A 17636-nucleotide genomic window follows, 5' to 3' on the forward strand; every position below is an offset into this window, starting at 1 on the left:
ACAAATATGTGAAACTTTCACACAGTTATTATATCAAATTGTACAGGATGACTTCAGGCTGAAAAGACTGCGAAACAATCTGTTTGATTAAGGAGACATTAAACTAGACCATCATAAAGAATGCTAGGATTACAAACTTCTATATAAAGGCATGCTCACTACATCTATTAATGTGGGTAAAGAATTGTATAGTTCCAGAAAAGGAAAGTTATGTATTCAGCAAAGCCAAAGATATTTGATGTTATTTTTATGACAATATGCAAGTCTTGAAATAAGTATTTATGTATTTTCAATGTTGTTTACATTGTAAAATTAAAGCAACCTAAATTACCATTACAAAAGCTCTTGGGATAATATGTGATGGATTCTAACAGGTTTCATTTCCCTGTGATTCTCTTTTTAAAGTAGTTTTAGGTTCCCAGCAAAACTGCATGACAAAGTACAGAGGGTTCCCTTTTGCTCCATACCCTCCCATACTTTGCTTCCCCCACTATCGACATTCCATTTCACAGCACTCCAATGGATGAACCTACACTGACGTACCAGTATCACCAAAGTCCAAGGCTTACATTAGAGTTCACTCTTGCTGTATTTTGCATGGAATGTACAATGACATACATCCACCACTGTAGCATTATACAAAGAAGTTTCACTGCTCTAAAACTCTCCCATGTTCCATCAATTTACCCTTCCCTCCCCTTTTAACCTGGCAACCATCTTTTTCCTGTCTCCATACTTCTGCTTTGTCCAAAGCATACTGTATGGTTGGAATCATAGAGTATGTAGCCTTTTCACATTGCCTTCTTTTACTCAGGAACATACATTTAAGGTTTCCTCATGTCTTTTCATGGCTTGATAACTCAGTTCTTTTTAGTGCTGAATAATACTTCATCTGGATATACATCATGTATTTATCCATTCATCTGAAGGATATTCTGGTTGCTTCTGACTTTTACCAATTAAATAAAGCTGCTACAAATGCCCCATGTGCAGGTTTTTGTGTGGAGATAAAGTTTCCAACTCCTTTTGATAAACAGCAAAGAGTACAAGTGACAGATAATGTCAGCAGGGTGTGGTTTAGTTTTGTAAGAAACCACCAAACTCTTCCAAAATGGCTCTGCCATTTTGCATCCCCACCAGTAGTGAATGAGGGTTTCCGTTGCTCTACATCCTTATAAGCATTTGGTGTTGCCAGTGTCTTAGATTTGGAATATTTTAATAGAATTGTAATGATACCTGGTTTTAATTTGCAATTTTGATAGCTATTTTAATTTCATCAGTGCATAAATGAATAAATTCAGTCTCAGGGAAATTACATAATTTGCCCATGATTCTACAGCTATTAAGTAGCAGATTAAAAATTGTTTTTTACAGATTCCAAAGCCCTTGTGATTTTTATTCTGCAGGCTGCCTGTTAGCTAGACAAGAATAAAACTCAAATTCACACATGGAGAACACCACAGAGTAGTTTCCAGACTGATTATTACTTGTTTTAGTTTAGGTTCCTCCAGAAGAGGACCCTGAGATAAGGAAATATCAGGGAACAGTGGAGAAAGGAAGGAGGGAAAGGCAGTGAATGAAGGATGTTTGAATACACATATCTCTGTGGGCAACTGCAGCCTAGTCCTACAGGCAACCTAGGGAAATAGTGCTCAGTATTACTCAAAATACAGTGGGTGACAGTACCAGTGTTTGGACACATCCAGGAAAAATTATATATAAAAAGTAAAAGTAACAACTTAGAAACTTTGATAACAACTTGACATTTTTGTACCATCATTTTGTAATTCATTTTACTTTTTTCCAATCCATGATAGATTGAAAGTGAAAAACTGGCCCCAAAATTGTTTGAGAAGCACTAACATGGAACACAAGGCCCAATGTGACTCCTTTCAAGAAACAAGGGAGCTGGGGTATTTACATCTCACTTCCCATCAGGTCAGCCCTTGAGACAGTGTTCAGAAGTGTCCATTTCCCAGCACTTCTGGTTGGGTAGAATGAAGTGATATGCCTGTGGTGGCACATGAATGTCATTAACAATGGGGTCTGCTACAAACTTTATGAATACAAATTTTCACAAAGCTAATAAATTAATTAAAACATCACATCTCTATAATCACACATCACATCTCTATAATCATCCGGGAAATGAATTAAAGGTTAACTATGCTTTAATTTGCTACACGCTACATAGAGAAAGATAATAGGAAGCTAGAATTTGACTATGCACAGATAAAATATTTCATTCTAAAGTACCCATGAAAATAAATAATACTGCCAACCAAAGCATTGGTTAATAGGTAAGGTAGCTAAATTATAACCATACCATGAACAAAATCCAATTGTAGTGTAAAGGACTAGTCCATGGAATTCAGGCTATGTGAGTAATGAGTATTTGTCACTTTACAGGGCTTCCTTCATCAACCTAAGATAATTTTGTTATCAGCTTGTTGAAATATTTTATTTTCCACTAAGGAAGCTGAAGGCAAGAGTTTTTCCTTCCTTCTCTCCACTCTCAGAAAGCCAGAGGACTGGCATGTGAATAAAGACCTCAAAAATTAGATATTCTCAACCAGGATTCTGAACCTCGAAGCAAGTGGTCCAAAGACGAAAGGATGAAAATAAAGCATTCTTATTTTTTGGATACTTAACTGCTACTACTTATATCTTCCCTGGTTTCTGGCCTTATTTAATCTTAGGCTCTCACCCTTCTGCTGATTCTGTGAGCTCTCAATTTCCTTGCAATAATTTCCTTTTTTTTTAACTTATGGATAGTCCGACTCTCTTACTTGAAACCAAAAGTCATCACTGATGTGAGGTGGTGGTGAAGAATCAGAGCTCTGACTCATGCCGGCTCAGTAGTTCTCTTGAAGAAGTGAAATCAGTCTCTTCACCAAGCTGTTTTTTTTTGTTTCCACATTTCTACAATCGTTTTAGTTCAGCAGTGTTCTTTACGTAAAATTAGTCTGTGAGATGTTCCCTGAATAAAGGATTCTTCCTTTGGAGAATCTATTTGCATGTTGGCCTATTTAGTGATGGTTGCTCAGTTATGTCTGACTCTGCCACCCTAGGGACTGTAGCCTACCAGGCTCTTTGGCCATGGAATTCTCCAGGCAAGGATACTGGAGTGGGTAGCCATTCCCTTCTCCAGTGTTTCTTCCTGACCCAGGAATCAAACCTGGGTCTCCTGAATTGCTGGCAGATTCTTTACCATCTGAGCCACCATGGAAGCCTATTTAAGTTCCTGAAAATTTTTCCAGCAGAGGATTTAAGCTTAACCCAGCATCTCCTTAAACTCAATAATGGAAGTCTTATTTCCAAAAATATTAATGTCTCATACAATTAATATCCATAATATCCAGGATATTTTCATCCATAAATTACCTTGGAAAGAGACACTGGCTCTAGCAGTTCATTTTTCTTTGTCTTTGCATCTGACACTAGAGTTTATCAATAAGCACACACGAGTCCTTTGAGGAGTCTCTGCATTAATCTATCATGTTAGGGGCTCTTAAGCCACAGTATATAAAGCACTATTTGAGAAGTTAGTAACAATGCATATTGCTGGGCATCACACCACATCTATGAATTCAGTATCTCCTGAAATAGTACAGTAAAGAATCACTCTACAGGTGATTATGTTATAGACAATCTTCAGTTCACAGCATGAGGAACACTACTTTCTGTAACATTTCAGTGAGAAGTACTTCCTGATGGCTTCTATTCTTTATCATTGGAAGAATCTAGAAATCATAGTCAAAATAATATATCCCACTGGCTCAATCATTCATCATCTCCGAAAAGTTGTAGATGAAACAAGTTCACAGACAACATGTGAACATGAACTTAAAACCTCTGAATAAAACTTCGAATATCTTTGATCTCGACTGCAGGAAGATACAATATTAAAATGTGAATATGGCTTTGGTTGTAACCATGGGGTCAATGGGCTTCCCCAGTGGCTCAGCGGTAAAGAACCCACCTGTAATGCAGGAGCCACAGGAGACACGAGTTAGATCCCTGGGTTAGGAAGATACCCTGGAGGAGGGCGTGGCAACCCACTCCAGTATTCCTGCCTGGAGAATCCTAAGGACAGAGGAGCCTGGTGGGCTACAGTCCATAAGGTTGCAGAATCAGACACAACTGAAGCGACTTAGCAGAAGCAGCAATATCCAGTTAAAGGCTGAACACACACTAAAAGGAGCAGTCTCTCAGATGTCTCTCTCACTCCTATTTACTGTCTGCAGCTTATTCATTTCTCACCATAAACTGAGATATCAAGGTTAAAGGAGTAGGTTAGAAACTTAATTCATCCAATCTTATGACTTATTACAACTAAAGGATTCTGATTACAGGAAGCCCAAAATGAATAGCTAAAATGTTATTTTTAGACTATACATGAATTTCATTTGCTTTCATTAACACAAATAATGAAATATCAGCTGTCAGAAATTTCAAAGACAGCAGAACATGATAGAAACAAAAATTACTCAGGTCACTATCTTCTGAAACATTTTTTTCTTTCTTAGAATTCTTCAGGTAATATATGAAGAGAACAATACTACATTTATTCACAATAAATACTGTACATATTTTCTTACAGGAAAAAGGTGAGCTGTGGTGACAGTTTTTTGTTGTAAACAAGCAAACTTTGCCCCAAGCGACTAGCTATATGTGGTCTTAGAAAACCTTACAGCTGATTTGCAAGATTTGGGAGAATTCACTTTTGTCTTTATAGCCCCAAATGTACAGATAATTTGTTAGTAAATAGCTTGCAAGGATCACAGTCTTGCAGCTGGAATATTCACTTATTTTGATAACCAGGATTATGACCTCTTTGCAATTGGGGAGTGATGATATATGGAGGTGTGCTTATTCTTCCATGTCTCCATAAAACTGGCATCCTGACATATATTTGCATGAGCTCCATATAACACAATATGAAACTCTTTCCAAAGGACTTCAAATTTACAATCTTACAGATTTATATGTTTGTTTTATTCCTCTTGCTACACAGTTGTGTTGACTTAGTATATAGAGCATAGTGACATCTAACAATACAGAGTTTAAAAATTTCACTTCTCAATTTCACACTCATTATTTGCATAAATTTATATCTTATTTAATATGTAACTTCCATTTACATGTCCACATTAAGAGTTAGACTTTAAAATGTTATGAAACTCTGATGTGATAGTCACTCAACAATGCAGAGTGTACTTATATTAACACATCCTTACAGAGTTTATGGATTGATCTTTTTGCTTTATTGTAGTACTGGACTGTCTCAAAGGTGGCTGCATTTCTTAGAAAACCAAAAAACTAATCTCTGGAAAATACACATGCTGCTTCACCGAACAGTCACTAATCAGAGCTTCAGTATGTTCCTTTTGTGTTCCAATTTCAAATCCTCACCCCCATTCCAGCTGTTTCTCAGGATCTGTCCTTTAGGACCACCAAAGGCAAAACTATAGATGTTCAAACTTGGAAGTGAGGAAAGAAAAAATGAAGCTGGGCTGAATTTAATTTTATCTACTTAGAGTACATTTCCAATAGTGGAATTATATTTACAAGTATCATTTTTTTTCAAGTTTGGGTCATTCATTCAGTCTCTCAAAAGGACTTGCTTTGTAGATCCAGAACACTTGTAATTTTCCAACTAGGTTCCTGGCTTGCTTAGCTAATACCGTGGGCCCCAGTGTGCAGTCCACACCTGAAAAGGGGGAGTTTTTAACGTCGTGGTTTATTAACCAGGTACTTTCCATTCACTCAGTTAACAATTAGAAAAGAGAAAGAAAAAAAGAGAGAGAGCGAGAAACCCTCCTACTTGTTTTTTTACTCCAAATATGGAGATGGAAACTATTAAAAAAAATAAGAAGGAGGGAAACTCCCGCATATTTCACCTTGACCTGGCTGGAATGCTCTGAAGCCTGTAAGAGGTGGTGCTCTATAAAAAAAAGATCGGGCTGCTAGTGGAAAAAAGAGAGGTCAGACTTTACCACGGGGAACCTCTCCTGCCCCTAGAGGAAAAAGAGAACCAGCAGCCTGTCTCAGATTGGAAACAGCGCCTTGTTTTCATTCAGGGGGACTGGGTTCCCTCCCTCGGCCTAACGTCGTAGTAATGCGACCCAAAGAGGCGAGCGGCTTTCCCGACAGTTGCCGGGCATAACACCGCCTCCCGGCTTGTACCTAAATTTCTGAGCTGTAAACGCGCAGAAAGGCCCTCCCACCTCCTCTCCTTAGCCTCACTCTTCTGCTTCGCCGCCCTTTGTAACTTCTTTGTTCCGTTTATTCGGAAGGTGACGCTTAAGGTCAAAAGATCCATTGTGACTAGCAAAAGCCCAGGGCCACCACAAGACCCTGGGAAGAATAGGGCTGTCCAGCTCAGGGCTGAGGCTCCAAGCAGAGAAGGAGCCGTGAGAAATTTCAGCCGCAACTCCGGGTGCAGCCCCTGCGGACCGGCCCAACTCTCCAAGAGTTGGGAAGACGCTCGGCAATCTTGCGGTGGGGCAAAGGGTGAGCTACTAATTCTGCAAGCAAAACGGGCAGCGCGCACCATCGGAACAGAGGGTGTTGGGGGCAGGGAGAGGCCTCTAGACTCCACTTAGTCTGTGGTAGCGGCCGAGCAGTATCTCCCAACAAAGGGGCGCGCAGCGTCGGGGTCAGAGGCTGGGACTGTCGCGCAGCGCCACTCTTGCTGAGCGTGTCTCCGCGCTTGCTAGGCGAGCACTGGGATGCAAGGATTCCGGGAGGAGGGGGAAAGAGAACCGGCTGTGCGATTCCTGCTGCGCGGCTACGCATCAGGAGCTCTTGTGAACGATGGGAATGGCAACTATCAGAGCCAAGGGGGAGAAAAAGAGCTGGAGTGAGCAAAACAAAGAGCGAGTGTGGGCCGTGGTGACTTCATGCCTCACCAATGTCCCGCCCACGCTGCTCCGAGCTGTTGCTGCCGCCGGAGCCGCTGCCGCCGCGCCTGCGGGCGGCCGGGGCAAGGAGCTCTGTAGCGTGGGGCGGTTTCCTAGCAACTCGCCGCCCTAACGCTCCTTGCTATCCACACTTTGGGAGCCCCAACCCCCCTCACCCGAGACGGGGCCGGGGCATGATCATTCCTCCCCCTCCCCTCGCCAGCTTCGCCTCGCCGGAGTGCACCCCAGAGCGCGACAGCTGTCCGGGCTCTGGATGGCGGCACGCCTGAGCCGCACACTGGGGCCAAGAGAACCAGGGCACGAAGCTCCCGCCCCGTGAAACCAGGCTCCTGCGCCCCCGCGGAACCTCCCCTCCTGAGCTCTCGGTCGGTCGTGCGCTTCACTTCGGGTCAAGCAGGGAGCTGCGATGCCTCGCAGTGTGTCCGCCGACGCCGGCGGGGGCTTCTAGAGCGCTCAGGGGCCGCCTCCTCTGGTTGCTGGCACCTCAAGCTTCCTCCCTCGCTAACCAGGACGCTGTCGTTTCGACTTTGCCCGCTGCTCAGCTGACGAGGCTGCAAAGCTGCAACTAACTGAAGTTGGCCTCCCTACCCACCTGTGGAAGAAGCTCGAGCTGATTGATGCGCCATCGACTTTTTTCCCCTTCGGCCTCGCCAACGTCCCCTCCCACAGATGCAGCATCACCCACTGAATGTACATTAGGCTGGTTTTTCCCCCAGCTTCGGGCTTTGTTTGGGTTTGATTGTGTTTGGCTCTTCGCTAAGCTGATTTATGCAGCAGAAGCCCCATCGGCTGGGGAGAGACAAAAGCTCTTTTCTTTGTCCCAGAGCGGGCTGCGGAGCCTTTGCTCGCGTCGCCGCCTCGGGCCATTGGCCGTCAGAGGAGGTGCTTCTGCGGAGCTCTCGGGACCAGCAAGACTGCCGAGCTGGAAGGGCCGCCTGGGCCCTGAGATGCCGAGCTGTGACCAGGCCGGCGTACCTGCAACGTTTGCTCCGAGCCGCGGGGTCCGCCTGCTGGGCCTGCTGGAAACGTCCTAGTAACACTTGGCACTTCGCGCCGCGGAGCGCGAGCGCGCATCCGGTTAGCAGCCAGGCGGCGGGCGCGGTGCGGTGCGGGCTGCTTTGCATTATGTGCCGCTCGGCCCTGGTTTTCTTTACTGCCACATTAGTCTGCCTGCAAAACTGCAGGCCAGGTCCTGCCCCATTCCTCCGGGCGGCCTGGATGTTTTCAGTTGTTCTTGGACTGGGCCAAAGTGGTAAGTTGTTTTGTTTTCTTTTGTTTTCTTCCTTTTCTCCAAGGTCTTGGGCTGTCAAGAAGAGGCTAGGTAAGTGGCCGGGTGACAGCCTCCAACTGCGGAGAACTTAAGAAGGGCGGGTGTGTGTGGCAGTATTCTCCATCGCAGGCAGCCCAAGGGAGGCCAGGTGTCAAGCAAGTATTTCCTCCCTGGAGTGACAGCAGTAACTGCTTGTATCAGGAGACACCATGTGTTGCTCAAGGAGGCAGTAACAGAATGCAAGTTTGGAAAGGTGGTGGATATTTACAGAAGCCAGTTTAGGTGTTCCGCTTCATCTTTGAAGGTGTCCTCCTTGAAGGCATCCTTGAATATGCTCTCCATGTTTCTAGCATTTTGGGTCCACTACCCACTAGCTTGCAGTTGATTCAAGCCTGAGAATCAACTGGTATAATGAGAGTGATGGTCGGTGTTTTTGAGTCCCTGAAGGAAAAGGATAGCAGCACACGTTTATGCTACCTTAGTGCTTATCCTGAATTAACTGAACACATATGAAGAATATTCCTTCTTTAAGTCACTGTTTTCTCAGCTCAAAAAACAGCTGCCAGCTAAGTCATCCCTCAGTGAGATCAATGCCTGAGACTGAGACCCTGAGACAGAAGCCTAGAGCAAGACTGCCAGCTTTCATTCCAGGAAAGCCACTTTTGTCAGAATGACCTGATTTGGAGAGGATACTTCTTTATTATCTTCATTTTATAAATCACAAAGAACAGCTCAAGTCAAATAGTGCATGAAAAGGTGTTTTGGCACTTCTGAATTATATGCAAATTTAAGGTGGTATTACTGGATTGTTAACAAACAGTAAGACAAAGTAAGTAATAGTAATAATCATGAATTTAGGATGAGTTCTTACTGGCATTAAATAAAAGGCAAATATTTATTTTTACCAATGCAGTGATTATTGCCATACTTTTTAGAAAATGTTACTTTATCTGTGTTTGGTCATTGAACTTTTGAATTCTATTAGAGCCTTTCTCTCACCTCTCCTGTTAAAGGAGACTTGTAATTGTTTTGTAGACTAAACTGTTGCTCTATGCTTTGAATAGTCAAATTTCTATATGATTAAATAGAAATTAAAACCATGAAGTCATAACCATATAAATAAGAGTCTATAATGGAAAAATGCTATCAATTGGTTGCATATATAGCTGTCTGACATTTGTTTCAAAAGATTTACCCAGTTATGTGAAATGAGAGCAATTAGAATTAATTTTTAACTTGTGGCTGTTTTTTTGGCTTGTAAGTTAATTTTAAATAAGTGATACTTAAGGCAAAGGGAAATGTAACATCATTAATTGTCTCAAGTGAAATACTTGTTTGTTGCAAATTTTCTGGATTTTGTAAATACACACACACATATACATTAGTAAAATGATCAAAACTTGTGTCAACAAAGTATATTTTGTCCCCAGTAGGTAGATAAAAGAAAAAGTCATACATGCCCCCAGATTCTGCTAATAATAGTTTTTTTTTTTAAATATTCATTGTGTTTGTTAAGATTAGTCAGGTTCTCCTCTAATAGCTGTATTTCCATCCAGTGACTGTAGCTGATTTGAAGCAAATATTATGAATGGGCTCCCTTGCACCTGCAGTTGTGAAAAGGGAATGCTTATCTGAAATCAGAACAAGGCATCCTTTTCCCGGTCTCTGTCAATATACAAAGGTTTCTGATGTATACTGGTTTGCACTACAGTTAAAAACATGCAAAAAATTTAAATTATAGCCAGGACAAGTCAGAAAATTAGAGATCAGCGTAAACTGTTGTACTTTTGTGATATAGCTACAAGTCTCAAATTATATGTCTTCACAGTACAAATTAGATGCTTAAAGCAGAATAGAAATTTAGGTATCAGTTACAAAGGAAATCTTGTTCCCCTGCTGGGTAGTTTACACCAAGGAAATGTTGAGGGCAATAAAGCTAAACAACAGCAACAACAAAAACCATAAACTGCACAACTCTGGGTTTAATTTTCGAAGTAGAATTTACAAGTCCCAAATATAATGAATATATAGTGAGCAAGGGGGATGTTATTAGTAAAATCTGAACATTATTCTGATCTAGAAAAAAAATTATTTGAGTTTGTTTTTCAACTTTCATTGGTGGAAATTACCGACAATCAGAGAAACAATAACACCATAAAATGGTTAATGAGTAACTGGAAAACACTAAAGAATACCTAATGGTTAATATTTGCAGAGCTAATGTAGGGACACTGCTGTTTCTACCTTTGTTAGTTTTGAAAGGCTAAAAGTCACTTTAACCTAAATTTTTATATAACAATGAGAGTGAAAAATTTCAGAAATCACCATTTCTTTTTAAAAAATGGTAGCTATTACAATGAAATTTCATCTTCTGTGTATAATCAACTATTCTTTTACATAAAAATCAACTGGGTTACCATTGTTTTGTAAATGTAGTACTATTTTTACCTCAGAACATATTTTATAGAATACGTCTTTTCAGAATTCTTTATGCTTACCTAAAGTGAAAGGATATTTAAAAGAACCGATGCTTAATTTTTAAAAATCCAGTTTTCCAGATTATTTACACAATAAGCATGCAAAGTGCTTCTGTCTTAAAGTAACTGAGATACTTTTTGATAAAAAAAGCTTATGCTGTATATGAAAAGGGCTTCCCGAGTGGCTCAGTGGATAAAGAATCCACCTGCAATGCAGGAGATATAGACAGACATGAATTCTATCCCTGGGTCAGGAAGACCTTCTGGAGGAGGGCATGGCAACCCACTCCAGCATTCTTGCCTGGAGAATCCCATGGACAGAGGAACCTGGTTGGCTATAGTCCATAGGGTTGCAAAGAGTCGGACACAACTGAAGTGACTGAGCATGTACAAACACACGTATATGAAAAGGCAATGTTTGTGCTGTATATTTTCAAATCATATAAGTAGCTGTTATGATTTGGATAATGTTATAAAATTTATGAGCCCTCAAACTGTTCACCTATTATCAAATTATCAGAAATTTCACCATTTAATGGATTTCTTTGGATTAAGCATGGTATTGACACTCTGTTTCTTCTAATTTTTAACTTTATATTATGGAAATTTTCAAACAAGCACAAGAAGAAAGAAAGGTTTAAGGAATCACCATAGGTCCATAACCCAGCTTCATCAACTATCAACTCAAGCCAAACTTCTTTCATGTCTTCCTCCCACTCATTTTCTTTTCCCAACAAGACTCTTTTGAAGCAAATATCTCATATCATTTTGTCCTAAAATGTTTCAGTAAATCAAAATACTAATAGAGGAGAAGCACACAGTTAATCACCATAACATGAATTTTTTTGGCTGAAGTTTAGGGCCACAAGAACATCCACTATCTTTAAAGAATGTAGAAGTGAGGGAGGCAAGCAAAGACAAAGACAGTTTTAAGCATTTATTTTGCAGTGGTTCTATTATATAGCTCCACTAAAAATATTTGTTAAAGTATCCATGTATATGGGAAAAAAATGTAATTACTTTATTCTAATTGAATCACAGCAGGTATACCTTGTTTGAGTTTCAGTTTTAAAGATTGTTCCCCCTGTCTCTTGAATTGTCATTTTTCTCCTCTAAATCATTTATAGCATATGCATATCCATACATGCTGTAATAACTCTCATCTTTTATTCTCAGTCTCCTTCATAGCAAAAATTCTTGAAAAAGTTGTCCATACTTGCTATCTCCAATTCTCCTAACCTTCTCTTTTAAACCACTGCATTTAGGCTTTCTTTATCATCTCTGACGTTATGCCACTCTGTTATGATTACAGTGACCTTCCTATTGCAGATCTGATGATCAGTTCATCGTTTTCATTTTTCTTGACCTGTCATTGGTCAGCGAGTTGATACTGTTGATCACTCCCACCTTTGAGGCACTCTCCTTGACTTCCTGGACCCACATTCTCTTGGTTTAAGCTCCTTATCCATTCCTGATGTTGGTTCTTTCTCATGTTCCAGCCTCCAAATACAGGAGTGGCCCAGGATTCAGCCCTCAAATGTTATTTTCTAGATATATACTGGGTCTTAGGTGGAGCGATCCAGTCTTGGGTCTTAAATATCATTTCTATGCTGACAGCTCCAGTCCTGCCCTCTTATCGAATGTCCACAGGGTCTAGCAAACTGCCTATTCAACACCTCCACTGTAGGTCTGGGGCTTCCCTTGTGCTCAGCTGGTAAAGAATCTGCCTGCAATGCGGGAGACCTGGGTTTGATTCCTGGATTGGGAAGATCCCCTGGAGAAGGGAATGGCTACCCACTCCAGTATTCTGGTCTGGAGAATCCCAAGGACTATGTAGTCCATGGGGTCACAAAGAGTTGGACACGACTGAGCAACTTTCACTTCACTTCACTGTAGGTCTAAAGATAACCTTAAGATATTCAAAACTAAACTTCCCATATTCTCCTTCAAGTTTGCTCCTTTCACACTCTTCTTCATCTCAGTAAGTGATGTCAGTCTCCCAGTAGTTCAGGATAACACTTTGGCAGTGCCCTTGATTTCTCTAACACCTTCACTGTCAATGCCTGAGTTGGGTTGATTTCTCTGTTTCTCCCACATTCAACAGTCAGTTCACCACTTCAACTGCCTAAAAAGCTGACTTTGCGGTCTTTTTTTTTTTTTTTTTTTCCATTCAGAGTTGATAAAAGTTGAATTAATACTGTAAAATTTTTTTTAATATAGGATATCTTCAAATGGTAGAACCATATATAACACTCTATAAAGAATAAGAGGACTGACCAGGTAGAAAAAGTTCTTAGCATATTACCCGCTGATAATTTTTTTAAATGTATTTTTAAAAGTATGTTTAAGTCTTAAAGATATATTATTTATTCATGAATATATATATATGTACTAAGCTAATTAAATCTTGATTGGACTGAAAACATGATTAGTTAATAACAATAAAACAAGGGAAGTAAGAAGATATAGTTTAGCAGAGAAAGGGACATTGTTAAAGAGGATTTAATATAGACAATTAATAAGATAATCAGTTTCCACTCCAATTTGATATTTTTATGAGATGTAAAAGTACACGGTATATATGATATAGCAATATTATATTGCCTTTTCAGTTTTTCTGTACTCCATTTTGAATGATCCTTCCTTGAAGCAAACAAAGTATCTGAGATAATCTGGTTTGTGTTTAACAGTTTAGAGCCTTTTATGTCCCACCTGTTAAATTTCATTTATCCAGGTATAGTTTATGTTAAATTTCTTACTTTGTTCACCATGCCCTTCCCCAGGGCCATTCTGTTGACCACTAGATGGATGTCAGAGGGTACAGTTTTTATCTAAAGTTCTTTAAACTTCAATAAATGGGGCCAGGTATGCAGAGACAATCCAGTTTTCTTTAAAAAAGTAATAAACTATTTGCCTTGTGATACAATCTTTCTCTTGTTTGTACTTATTAAGCAAAGATGCTCAAAGCATTCTCCTTGAAAGTGTCTGTTGTATAGCATTCTCCATTATTTACATGACATCTTTTCACAGGTTTGATAGGTCTCAGTGAGGAACTTACATAAAAAAAATATTTTTTATGTTATTGAATCTTACCTTACCAAACTAACACAAGGAAATAGTCTTTTTAATATGTTCATTGAATGACCTGAAAACAGTCACAACCAATCCTGTATTGTTTATGCTCAGCCCTCCTTTGTCCTTAAAACTCTAGTCCCTGATGCAGCCCAAGTCTATACATTTAGAGTTTTGCCAGCGTGAGGACTGTAAGGCCCTAAGTATCTCCTCCAGTTCTATATGAAATATATTCTGTAAGCTATTTATTGATTATAAAAGAAGCTATAGAAAAAATAATATTTTATGCTTATGCATATTGCATTTTATTAAATCGAACAATTAGTGAGCTTCATAAGTAGGTGATCTAATTGTTAACCTCTAAAAATGTAACTTTTCCATTTGTATCCAAAAGATGTCATGTTAAGTATGGCTTCTATATGTAGTGGAAAGAAAGTGCAATGCTTATGTAATTTCACGAACAACTGGGTACTCTTTCTCTGTACCATGCACTGATATAAATGATTTAAATGATATTAATTTAATCTTCATAATAACACTGTGAGAGAGGTAGATTTGTTATTCCTGTTAAAGCAATGAGAAAACTGCTGAAACATAGAAGAGATAAGTAACTCATTCAAAATCACCTAGCTAGTAAGAAGAAAAGATGGGATTTGAACTCAGTTATGCTGCCTCATAATTCATTTTTAAGAAGTTTCTAGATGTTGCTTAAAGTTATACATTCATTGTGACTATCAGATAGAGGGCCTTTGTAAGGAGGCCCATGGCATATTTGGAAAAAGTTCTTTGATTCATCCCTTCTTAATTGTTGGTGTGCAAAGGGAATTGTGGTGGAAATCTGGGTGTTTTAGGGTTGTCCAGGAGGCAAGGAAGCAATGGCCACAGGTAAGGGCACATGGGAGGGCACAGAAGCCTAGAAAGAGAGACTGGGACTCCTTCCCTGGAGCCCGCTGGATGCCCTATAATGCTGTTGCCCTCACAAAATAAATGAAGAGAGGAGGATCAAGACTGGCGAATTGGGGTGTGGTCAAAATATGCTTCCAGTGGAAGCCCTCGAATACTCCCAACTCAACCCTAAATGCTTCTCACTGTTTTCGTATGGGAGTAAGAAACGGAAAAAACAAGTGGCCTTATGAGAGTAATCTGGAATGAAACTCCACCTCCCAAAGGATTACCAATGTGTTAAAGATGTGTATGACTTGTTATGAGACAGAAAGGAAAAGGGAAAGTTCGGTCAAAGAGTTCAAAGAAACAAAATCATAATACAAGGCATCACATAATTGATCAACATAGGGCACATCACATTCCTAGACACTTGGAGCCTCTCTGTTATACAGATTGATACTCTATATTGTTTAAAATATCATATTATTTTTTCCTCCCTGCAATTTTACAAAGTAGGTGTCCCTTCAGCTGTTAAATACTTGCAGTGATTAGTCACAGTCAATAGTCTAACAATACTGGTCATTTAGAGCGTGGCATTTCTTGTGTATGCCAGGCTCAAGGCATCTACTGCTACACTTTCTTCAGGCAGAAGTTTTTGCTGTTTTTTTGTGTGTGTGTATTTGAGTGTTTTCAGTTTTATAACTATTTGACAATCAGCAGTTAGTTCACATCTATGCTGACTGCCTACAGATTTCTGAAACCGGTGACAGGTATATAGGTAATCAGCATGTAGAGCTTGTTGAGTGAATCTTCACCCTTGTTTTCTGGACAACCACATATGGATATGGTATGGGACACTCCTTATTTTTTTGGTTCAGTCAGCTTTGTTAAATCTGGTATCAATGCAGATGTCTAGAGTTCCCACCTCTTTCATGGCAAATTTCCAGATATCTTTGAATGTCCAAAGGTCATGCTTCTTTTAAAGCCTACTCCATATATGCAGAGGATGCTGATGGTTTACTTTCTGGTCACCACCCCACTGATGGCAAGAATTGCCCTCTTGCTCACCAGTCTTTTCCATGGGAGTCATCCAAAAAGAGCAAGATACTGTGACTCTTCAGGCAGAAGTTTAATGCTGAGACATCAAAAGCTCTATCTAAGCACTAAGAATACAATGGTGCTTACATTCTAATTGAAGAGGACAAATACATATTCTATATCATGCATAAATGTGCATGATATACTAACATAATCACAATTTATAATATAGGATATATATCATACATACATGTATATGTGTATATATGTGTGTGTGTGTGTGGTAAAATGAAGAAAAAGCAGAGTGAAGACAGTGTTCTGAGAATGACTGGACAGACTATTATATACAAGACAGAGTAGGCCATTCTAATAAGGGAACACTAGATTTCTTAAATGTTTTTCTTTCTATGGTAAACTTAATACATTTTACAATCTTTCTTATAGTTTAGCTCCTTTTTGAAAATGGGAGGCAAAAAGATATGCTAGGATTTCTAAGCTGTTGACAGTAATAGGAATCTTTTCTCTTTTGCTATTAAAGGGGATCAACTTTTCACTTATGGCTAGGAAGAAAAGAGTTCAAAGGTTGTGAGGGGGTGACGAGATGATAAATAAGTGGGTGATTTTAAGATGACTAAAGGAAAATGGAGGTTTTTGGTTTTTAGCATCAATTCTTTGTTCATAATGGCTTATCAAATCTATCCCCTCCTTTTAATACAATGCCACTAGGGTAGAGATAGCCTGAAATAGCCTTCATTCCAGGAGGCAAATCTTTTGGCAAATTCTATACGTGTCCTAACCAGTCTCCATTATTTCAAACCTTTGTCCACATTTTATCTCCCTACTCAAAACCTTCCATAGCTTCCATTGTCTTCAGGCTCCTCTGTATGGTATGCAAAGCTCTTCCGGAACATCCCATGCCTAACATTGCGGCTCCGTGTTCATACCCTGTCTCCTCATCAACCTGTGACCTCCTTGAGAGGAGAAATTGTTCCTGTTGATTCTGTGTTTTCAATGCCTGGCACGCAACAGGCCCTAATAAATTATTTTTAGTAAATGACTCAATGAATGAGGTGAGGATAATAGTAATCAGTTTTAAATTGGGTAGGTAAGCAAATAAGCTGTATTTAGCTCTAATTCTCACTAGAATTTGATTTTTAAGAAATACTCTTTTCTTTTAAAAGTGAGTTCTACTATGAAAGGTTTAACATTATAAAAGATGTTTGTTTATGCATTCCCAGTCCACTCTGAAAAGCAGTCTCTTGACTTCATAAGCAAATCTTTAGAAAAGATCAAAACAGAAACTTGGTACTTTTTAATCTACTTTTTACAAATCTGTTTTGTTTTTCAGATTTCTGTGATTATTTTCATTTTTTTAATTAAATATGAAAAGTAACACTCATCCCTTATCCTCAATGTATTCTTTTAAATTGATAACTGTTTAGATGATAGAAACTGAAATTTATAGTCATTTTAACCAAATACCTAAAAAAAAATGTAATAAAAAGACCAATTATTCTAATAAATTTAATCATGATTCATCCAGATTTTCTTAAAGCATCTATAACTTATAGTTAACATTTACAAAGTATATTCTGTATGCAAGACACACTCCTATATATATAGTATGAAAACATATTCTTTAACGCCCACAACCCTCTGAGGTATATACTCTGATAATTGCCATTTTATAGGTAAGCAAACTAAAGAGTTGCTGAATAACTTGTTCAAAATCTCTCACTTAATAAGTAATAGAGCCAGAATTCAGACTTGCGTGTGTTTGACTCTGCACTCTAAATCATCGCTACAGACTATCTTCCAGGAGTAAGAAGAATCTTTATCATGGGCCTTTGGGGCCCTGCTCTGGCCCTCTCCACACCCAAGGAATGCATGGGGCATGCCAGTCCAAAGTCTTCAGTTCCCTTCTAGATCATCTTTAGAATTCTCTGCCCAAACAGCCCCAAACTACTT

The 17636-nt window shown here is 39.4% G+C and overlaps 1 protein-coding gene across 1 annotated transcript in view; it reads left to right on the forward strand.

The window, feature by feature from the left end:
• Positions 1-6915: 6915 nt before the first annotated feature.
• Positions 6916-17636, forward strand: part of ITGB8 (integrin subunit beta 8) — a 95045-nt gene continuing 84324 nt past the window's right edge. The window contains exon 1 of the mRNA XM_043462802.1: positions 6916-8178. Coding sequence (XP_043318737.1) covers positions 7695-8178 — 484 coding nt within the window. The 5' untranslated portion in view covers positions 6916-7694. The remainder of the gene's footprint in view (positions 8179-17636) is intronic.

The sequence above is a fragment of the Cervus canadensis genome, chromosome 3 (assembly GCF_019320065.1).
Source record: "Cervus canadensis isolate Bull #8, Minnesota chromosome 3, ASM1932006v1, whole genome shotgun sequence".
NCBI classification, from domain to species: domain Eukaryota; kingdom Metazoa; phylum Chordata; class Mammalia; order Artiodactyla; family Cervidae; genus Cervus; species Cervus canadensis.